This window comes from Bos mutus, chromosome 25, assembly GCF_027580195.1.
Source record: "Bos mutus isolate GX-2022 chromosome 25, NWIPB_WYAK_1.1, whole genome shotgun sequence".
NCBI lineage: Eukaryota > Metazoa > Chordata > Mammalia > Artiodactyla > Bovidae > Bos > Bos mutus.
In genome coordinates, this window is record NC_091641.1 from 2370 (window position 1) to 11535 (window position 9166).

General features: G+C 62.7%; 1 protein-coding gene across 1 annotated transcript; it reads right to left on the reverse strand.

Annotated features, from left to right (window-relative positions):
• Nucleotides 1-518: 518 nt before the first annotated feature.
• On the reverse strand, nt 519-6136 carry MUC3A (mucin 3A, cell surface associated). Its single transcript, XM_070363096.1, has 4 exons — nt 5105-6136; nt 4027-4226; nt 755-3791; nt 519-701 (listed from the first exon to the last, which is right to left on the reverse strand). Exons 1-4 carry the CDS (start codon nt 5576-5578, stop codon nt 519-521), a joined length of 3894 nt encoding a protein of 1297 aa, XP_070219197.1. The 5' UTR covers nt 5579-6136.
• Nucleotides 6137-9166: the final 3030 nt, after the last annotated feature.

Below are 9166 nucleotides of genomic sequence, written 5' to 3' on the forward strand. Positions count from 1 at the left end.
CGCGGCGCGGCGGAGGCCGGGAGGGGTGAGGTGAATGCGGAAGTGAGGCGCTCCGCCGGGGTAGATGGTGGAAGAGGTGAGGGCCGGAGCGCTGGGCCGTGCGGTGGGCATGGGTGTGGTCACCAGGAGGGTGCTAGCAGCCCCGGTGGTGCGCGCGGCGGCGGCAGAGGGCAGAGTGGCCGTGAGGGAGGTGGCCGGGGCTGCGGTGTCCCTGGGAGTGGCGAGCTGCGTGGTGGAGCCGGTGGGCATGCTGGCGGGAGGCGAGGGGCCGGCAGTGGTGTGGGTGGTGGGGAGTGTGGTCATGTCGGTGGGCAGAGGGCTGGTGTGCGGGGTGGAGGCGGAGGCGGGCTCTGTGCTGGGGGCAGGTGGAGGGGAGCGAGGCACCCCCGTGGACGCGGTGGGGCTACTGGTGGCCACGGGAGTGGAGGTGGTGGACGCGGGAGCATAGAGTGTGCTGCTGGGCGTGGCGGAGGATGTGACTGACGGCGGAGAGGGCACCCCGTGTGGCGACAGGCTGGCTAAGCGGTGTCACTGGGAGGAGTCCCGTGGTGGTGGGGTGCGGGGGCGGCACACTGGCGCTCGGGGCAGGTGGGCTGGCACCCTCGGCCGGAGTGGTACTGGCCCTGGTGCTGCCGGGGGCCGGGGAGGAGGCGCCTAGCGATGTGGCGCGAATGGCGCCTGAGCGGAAGGGAGTCCCCGTGCTGCGGGGAGTGGTGAAGATGGAGGTGGCGGCCGGCGTGCTGGCCGAGGTTGCCTGGACAGGGAAGGTGCTGTGTGTGCGGGGGGTGGTGGGGCCGGAGGAGATGATCCCGGTGGTGGGGGTGGCCGCGGCCGTGGGCGTGGCGAGGCCGCGGCCGCGGGGCTGGGGTGGGTGTGGCTGAGGGGCTGGCCAGAGCGAGTGTGGAGCCGAGGGCCACGGCGGAGGTGGCGGTGGTGGATGGAGCCGCGGGCCCGGCGGATGTGGCCTCGGTGGTGGCGGGCGCGGAGCTGGGGGCTCCCGTCCCGACCGAGGAGGGAGGGAGAGTCGTGGATGTGCGCGGCGCGGCGGAGGCCGGGAGGGGTGAGGTGAATGCGGAAGTGAGGGCGCTCCCGCCGGGGTAGATGGTGGAAGAGGTGAGGGCGGGGCGCTGGGCGTCTGGGTGGGCATGGGTGTGGTCACCAGGAGGGTGCTAGCAGCCCCGGTGGTGTGCGCGGCGGCGGCAGAGGGCAGAGTGGCCGTGAGGGAGGTGGCCGGGGCTGCGGTGTCCCTGGGAGTGGCGAGCTGCGTGGTGGAGCCGGTGGGCGTGCTGGCGGGAGGCGAGGGGCCGGCAGTGGTGTGGGTGGTGGGGAGTGTGGTCATGTCGGTGGGCAGAGGGCTGGTGTGCGGGGTGGAGGCGGAGGCGGGCTCTGTGCTGGGGGCAGGTGGAGGGGAGCGAGGCACCCCCGTGGACGCGGTGGGGCTACTGGTGGCCACGGGAGTGGAGGTGGTGGACGCGGGAGCATAGAGTGTGCTGCTGGGCGTGGCGGAGGATGTGACTGACGGCGGAGAGGGCACCCCCGTGGCGACAGGCTGGCTAGCGGTGTCACTGGGAGGAGTCCCCGTGGTGGTGGGGTGCGGGGGCGGCACACTGGCGCTCGGGGCAGGTGGGCTGGCACCCTCGGCCGGAGTGGTACTGGCCCTGGTGCTGCCGGGGGCCGGGGAGGAGGCGCCTAGCGATGTGGCGGGAATGGCGCTGGAGCGGAAGGGAGTCGCCGTGCTGCGGGGAGTGGTGAAGATGGAGGTGGCGGCCGGCGTGCTGGCCGAGGTTGCCTGGACAGGGAAGGTGCTGTGTGTGCGGGGGGTGGTGGGGCCGGAGGAGATGATCCCGGTGGTGGGGGTGGCCGCGGCCGTGGGCGTGGCCGAGGCCGCGGCCGCGGGGCTGGGGGTGGGTGTGGCTGAGGGGCTGGCCAGAGCGAGTGTGGAGCCGAGGGCCACGGCGGAGGTGGCGGTGGTGGATGGAGCCGCGGGCCCGGCGGATGTGGCCTCGGTGGTGGCGGGCGCGGAGCTGGGGGCTCCCGTCCCGACCGAGGAGGGAGGGAGAGTCGTGGATGTGCGCGGCGCGGCGGAGGCCGGGAGGGGTGAGGTGAATGCGGAAGTGAGGGCGCTCCCGCCGGGGTAGATGGTGGAAGAGGTGAGGGCCGGAGCGCTGGGCCGTGCGGTGGGCATGGGTGTGGTCACCAGGAGGGTGCTAGCAGCCCCGGTGGTGCGCGCGGCGGCGGCAGAGGGCAGAGTGGCCGTGAGGGAGGTGGCCGGGGCTGCGGTGTCCCTGGGAGTGGCGAGCTGCGTGGTGGAGCCGGTGGGCGTGCTGGCGGGAGGCGAGGGGCCGGCAGTGGTGTGGGTGGTGGGGAGTGTGGTCATGTCGGTGGGCAGAGGGCTGGTGGGCGGGGTGGAGGCGGAGGCGGGCTCTGTGCTGGGGGCAGGTGGAGGGGAGCGAGGCACCCCCGTGGACGCGGTGGGGCTACTGGTAGCCACGGGAGTGGAGGTGGTGGACGCGGGAGCATAGAGTGTGCTGCTGGGCGTGGCGGAGGATGTGGCTGACGGCGGAGAGGGCACCCCCGTGGCGACAGGCTGGCTAGCGGTGTCACTGGGAGGAGTCCCCGTGGTGGTGGGGTGCGGGGGCGGCACACTGGCGCTCGGGGCAGGTGGGCTGGCACCCTCGGCCGGAGTGGTACTGGCCCTGGTGCTGCCGGGGGCCGGGGAGGAGGCGCCTAGCGATGTGGCGGGAATGGCGCTGGAGCGGAAGGGAGTCGCCGTGCTGCGGGGAGTGGTGAAGATGGAGGTGGCGGCCGGCGTGCTGGCCGAGGTTGCCTGGACAGGGAAGGTGCTGTGTGTGCGGGGGGTGGTGGGGCCGGAGGAGATGATCCCGTGGTGGGTGGCGGGCAGGGCGGGGGGGCGGGGGGGGGTGGGTGTGGCTGAGGGGCTGGCCAGAGCGAGTGTGGAGCCGAGGGCCACGGCGGAGGTGGCGGTGGTGGATGGAGCCGCGGGCCCGGCGGATGTGGCCTCGGTGGTGGCGGGCGCGGAGCTGGGGGCTCCCGTCCCGACCGAGGAGGGAGGGAGAGTCGTGGATGTCTTGGCCGGGCGGAGGCCGGGGAGGGGTGAGGTGAATGCGGAAGTGAGGGCGCTCCCGCCGGGGTAGATGGTGGAAGAGGTGAGGGCCGGAGCGCTGGGCCGTGCGGTGGGCATGGGTGTGGTCACCAGGAGGGTGCTAGCAGCCCCGGTGGTGCGCGCGGCGGCGGCAGAGGGCAGAGTGGCCGTGAGGGAGGTGGCCGGGGCTGCGGTGTCCCTGGGAGTGGCGAGCTGCGTGGTGGAGCCGGTGGGCGTGCTGGCGGGAGGCGAGGGGCCGGCAGTGGTGTGGGTGGTGGGGAGTGTGGTCATGTCGGTGGGCAGAGGGCTGGTGTGCGGGGTGGAGGCGGAGGCGGGCTCTGTGCTGGGGGCAGGTGGAGGGGAGCGAGGCACCCCCGTGGACGCGGTGGGGCTACTGGTGGCCACGGGAGTGGAGGTGGTGGACGCGGGAGCATAGAGTGTGCTGCTGGGCGTGGCGGAGGATGTGACTGACGGCGGAGAGGGCACCCCCGTGGCGACAGGCTGGCTAGCGGTGTCACTGGGAGGAGTCCCCGTGGTGGTGGGGTGCGGGGGCGGCACACTGGCGCTCGGGGCAGGTGGGCTGGCACCCTCGGCCGGAGTGGTACTGGCCCTGGTGCTGCCGGGGGCCGGGGAGGAGGCGCCTAGCGATGTGGCGGGAATGGCGCTGGAGCGGAAGGGAGTCGCCGTGCTGCGGGAGTGGTGAAGATGGAGGTGGCGGCCGGCGTGCTGGCCGAGGTTGCCTGGACAGGGAAGGTGCTGTGTGTGCGGGGGTGGTGGGGCCGGAGGAGATGATCCGGTGGTGGTGGGGGTGGCCGCGGCCGTGGGCGTGGCTGAGGGCTGGCCAGAGCGAGTGTGGAGCCGAGGGCTGGGGTGGGTGTGGCTGAGGGCTGGCCAGAGCGGCCTCGTGTGGAGCCGAGGGCCACGGGCGGAGGTGGCGGTGGTGGATGGAGCCGCGGGCCCGGCGGATGTGGCCTCGGTGGTGGCGGGCGCTGGGCTCCCGTCCCGGAGGGGAGGGTCGTGGATGGGTCCCGAGGAGGGGTGGGGAGGGAGAGTCGGATGAGGCGGCGCTGGGCCGTCGGGTGGGCATGGGTGTGGTCACCAGGAGGGTGCTAGCAGCCGGTGTCTGTGGGCCAGAGGGCAGGGGCCGTGAGGGAAATGGCGGAGGTTTGCATGAGTCGCTATGTAGGTTTTCAAACTCTCACTTGTTTTTGTCATGGAAGAAGTGGGCAGAGTGTCTGTGGTTGAGGTGGCATTCTCTGCAATGTCCGTGGGAATGGTGATTTCTGTTGTGGATCCAGTGGAATTTCTCTTGTGTGTTGAAAGGACAGCAGTGGTGTGGGTATTAGGGAATCTGTTAGTCAGAGTGAGGAAAGGGCTCCTGTCTCTGGTTGAAGCAGATGGAGACTGATGCTTACTGATGGGTGATATCAAGGTATTGGTGGTCACTGAAGTAGAAGTAGTTGGATAAAAGACTGTATTTGTGAGAGTATATGATCGTGTGACTGGGGCTGCAGAAGTAATCTCTGTCGTTACAGTATCTGCACAAACCTCAGTGGTAGTAAGAAATGTGGTTTTCCTGGTGGAAGAAGCATGAGATGTTGGGTCCCTTGTCTCACCTTTTTCTGTCATGGCCACATTGGTGGAGGGTGGCCCCTTGGTAGTGGATGTCAAGAGTGTATCAGTGCTGGTTGGCACAGGGCTGGATTTGGATGTGGTAAATGTGGCAGGGCTGCTTGAGGACATGACTGGAGAAACTGAAGTAACTGAGTCAGTGAGAGTTTCTGTGGGAATGTCAGTCATTGGAATGAATGTCGTTTTCTCGGAGCCCATCGTGCTCACAGGAGTTGTGTTTGGTGTACCTATTCCCGTGGTTGCTTCAGTGGCAGTAGAGACAACTGGTGTTGTAGGTGTTGTTAACATATCAGTTGAAGTGGGTGCTGGAGTGGTGGCTGTGGATGTTTTAAAAGTACTGACCATGTCTGGAAGAGAAGTAGTGCTCACAGTATGGGTGGCGGGTGAGAAGCTTTTGTCTGTTGTTATCAAGGTGTTCCTAGTCGTCAGAGAAGGGGTAGTAGCAGAGGTAGGCACGATTGTCGGGGTAGGAGACACAGTTGTGTGGACACTTGCAGCAGCTGGGGTAGCCCTTTTAGTGGTACCAGTCATAGAGGAGATCAGAGTGTCTGGGGTTGTGTGTGAGGTTGGGACAAAGGAGGAGGGTGGGGCCGTGGTTGTGGGAGTTTTCCCTGCAGTGGTGACTGTGGGGGGACTGGTCACGGCGGAGGTGACTCTCTTGGTTGTTGACATGGCATAAGTACTGGTGATGGTTGTCCGTGGTGTCTCTGTCCCAGGTGTGGTGGCGTGAGAGCTGGGGAAGGACACTTGGGTCTGGCTCACACAGGTGGTGGTGGGGTAAGTGGTGGTGATTATGAGCCTCGTTGGATTGGTGCACTCTGTCGAGCCCATATAGACGATCATGGTAGGTGGGGTGGTTTCAACCTTGAAGACAAACTTGGACGTGGGGCTTGTTGGGGGGTTGGAATTGATGGGTGATTTGAGCAATGTTTCAGACAGGGATTTTGAGTGGGGGGAGGTGCTGATAGTCTTGGGTATGTTTTCCCTAGCATCAGGACTGGGAGAAGTTTGGGGGGTGTTCAGTGGCCACTTTGCTGTGCCTTTGGAGTGTGGGGGATTCCTCAGAGCAGTGCGCCAAAGCTCATTAGAGGTGGATGTGGCTGTGGCTGAAGTTCCTGTATTGGCGGTAGAACAGAGGAACTCAGTGGTAGGTCGGCCCGTCACCTTAACACCACATATTTACTCACTTCCCCATGTTCCAGGTACGTGTCACAGAAGGTAGGAAGTGCCACCAGTTATTCCCCCATCAGAGCACTTTGGGGCCGGGGTCCTTCCAGGTTCTAAAGGCCAACATCTGGGGACTTCCCTGGTGATCCAGTGGCTAAGGCTGTACGCTCCCAATGCAGGGGAACCAGGTTTGATCCCTGGTTGGAGAACTAGATCCTACGTGCCGCAACTAAGAGTTCGAAAGACGCAACTAAAGATCCCATGTGGCGCAACTGAAAGATCACATGTGCCGCGACTAAGACCAGACGGAGCCAAATACACAAATATGTTTTAAAATCATAATAAATATATGAGGGCCAAAACATCTGTCTGCTCCCCAGGGCAGCCTCCCCATGGGAAGTTTCAGTGGAGACACCCTTGATTCCTTGGCCACCTTGTCTGAGTACTGACCTCACAGTCCTGAAATGGCGGTGCTGAGCACGCAGGTTCAGCAAAGGTCCTGCCTCCTCCCATCGCCTCTCCCATCCCTTCCTCCTCACACACCCACGTTCCCCTTACTCTGCTCCTTCCTCCCACCTTCTCCTGCTGCCCAGAGTCTTCAGCCCTTCTGGTTCTGTGCCCCACCCTCTGGCCCACCTCTGCCCCTCTCCCTGTGACCCGCTGCTGTCTGGGTTGATTCTCCTCTTTGGAGAGACAGACAGAGAACCCAGCCAAACCTGGGCTGAGGATGGGGACCCATCATGGACTCTGGGAGACAGGGTTGCCAGGGAGAGCAGAAAGTTGCCAAGAGAACACCAAAGGGGAAGATGGAGACTGAAGCTCAGACTTCACTGAGTTTGAGGGGCAAGGAGAGAGGACCACACACAGGCTGAGAGACAGGACAGAAAAGGAAACTTCCAGAAAGAGATACCTCGGCAGGCAGGCGTGAGTCCTGGGGGACCTTAATGTGTAGCTGTGAGTGTTAATAACAAACATAGATATGTTTTTGAGACTTCCCCGGTGGGCCAGTAACTAAGGCTCCATGCTCCCAGTGCAGGGGGTCTGGGTTTGATCCATGGTCAGGGAACTAGACCCCTCAAGCTGAAACTAAGACACGGCTCAACCAAATAAATAATATTCTTTTTAAAAAGGTACCAAAAAGATGTATTTTCTATTACCTATTCTATCTCGATTAACTAGTCTACAAACATGAGCCCTTCTCTTTACAGATACAGTATCCTCAACCCCATTTTACAGGTTACCGCTCTCACCAGAGTGAGGCTCAAAGATCTCAAGACGCTAAGGGTGACCGACAGACACAGCAGTTTCGAGCAGGAAACACCTAGACCTCCTGCCCTCTCTGGGGTTAATGTCCTCAACTAGACTCAGAACGTCTTGGGAGCCATCAAGATCTCCCCCCACCACCCTGCCAAGGACAGCTGTGTCCAGAAACGTGGGCTGGGTCGGGGTGGGAGAGTCAGGGGCAGAGCTGGAGGAGGGGCCACTGTGACCAAAAGTGAAGATGCCCCAGAGAAAGGAGGGGTTCCCAGGGCAGACGCAGGTCCCTCAGGAGGGCTGAATGGACGGAAGTAAAGGGAGGGATGGGGCTTCCCCGGGGACTCGGTGGTAAAGAATCTGCCTGCAATGCAGGAGACGCAGGAGGCATGGGTTCAATCCCCGAGTTGGGAAAATCCCCTGGAGAAGGAAATGGCAACCCACTCCAGTATTCTTGCCTGCGAAATCCCATGGACAGAGAAGCCCGACGGGCTACAGTTCCTGGGGTCGCCAAGAGGCAGACAACACTGAAGTGACTGAGCAGGCACGCACAAAGGGAGAGAGAGAATCCACGCTGGAGGAAGCATCAGAGCTGGGGGAGCAGGAGCAACAGGACAAGGGGAGCTCCAAAAACTGACTCCAATTGGGAAGACCAGAAAGAGGTTATCCCATCCAACTGATGCACGCGGACTCCTGCAAACCTGCTCCGTCCCAGGGGAGAGAGCAGCACCCCTGGGACCCAGCTTCCCTCCCTTCCCCCGCCTCGGTTCTGCCCGCACAGAGAGCTCTGAGGGACCCCTCCTCAGGCTCCTTAGACCTCAGAGTCCCCCCAAACACACACACACACTCTGCCCTGGGACATCAGGACGGTCTCCGCAGCCCTCCCCCACCGCGCCTCCTTACCTGTGGACCCCAGGAAGGCCCTGAGCATCCAGAGGAGACGCAGCACCCTGAACAGCTGCATGGGTCCGGAGGCGCCGCGGAGGCTGGGAGCAGGGCCAGTACCAGCACGGGGGATCGCAGCTGGGAGGCCGCACGTGTGCACAGCAGCACCAGATGAAGTTATCTGCCCTGCTGGGCATGGGGGCTGAACATAGCTTCACCTTTGCAGGGCTCCACCTTCCCCCTTTCCCCCCTCCTCCCTGGATCTGCTGTTGCTGCAGGGAGGGTGGACTACCTAGAAGATAAGACAAGCCCAGGGGGTGTCAACCAGGAAGAGCTGCTGGTGGCCCAACCCCAGGATGCCTGGCCCACTCAGAGCAGTTCCTAGGATACTTCCCTTCCTTACCCTTCCCCTGCCCTCCACCAAGAACTAGCAAAACTGGACAGAGAACTCACTTGGCCAAGACCTTGGACTCTGGAGTCTGGGGCCTCTCCTTAGTTTCACTCCCATTGGTTTAGATGGTAAAGTGTCTGCCTGCAGTGCAGGAGACCTGGGTTCGATCCCTGGGTCAGGAAGATCCCCTGGAGAAGGAAATGGCAACCCACTTGCCTGGAAAATCCCATGGATGGAGGAGCCTGGTAGACTACAGTCTATGGGGTCGCAGAGTCAGACACGACTGAGCGACTTCACTTCCACTTTTCACTTTCTTTGCCCTTGGGGGAGAGGAAAACGTGTTCTTCTTCACTCCCTCTGCCCCTCACTCTTCCCCCTCTCCATCTTGCCGTTAGCATGACTTGGGGCTATGACCCCACTGCTAGAGCCAGGGAACAGTGCAAAATTTCATCAGAAGTCATTTTAATATCTGAGGACTTGGTCCAGGTCTCAGAAAAGGAAACACAAATGGCTAGTGGAAACAATCAAATAAAACGACTACTTTTGACCTAGCAGATTAGCAAGTACTAGGAACTTTGATTCTGTCCAGTGTTGGGCAAAGTGGGAAGAATAAACACTTTTATGTGGCTGGCAGGAGTGTAAGTGGGTTGGGCTGCTTTAAAAAGGCAATTTGGTGGCATCTATTAAAATTTTAAATGCACGTTCAAGGACCCAGTAATTCCAACTTTCCATCT

Excerpts from the sequence above, each read along its gene's own strand:
- MUC3A (XM_070363096.1), bottom strand. The coding sequence starts at position 5,578 with ATGATCGTCTATATGGGCTCGACAGAGTGCACCAATCCAACGAGGCTC. Across the intron at positions 3,792-4,026 it reads CACCACCGCCACCTCCGCCC|CACGGCGACTCCCTTCCGCT; the intron begins GTGGCCCTCGGC and ends CCACTCCCGCAG. Across the intron at positions 702-754 it reads ACAGCACCTTCCCTGTCCAG|CACGGGGACTCCCTTCCGCT; the intron begins GCAACCTCGGCC and ends CACTCCCCGCAG.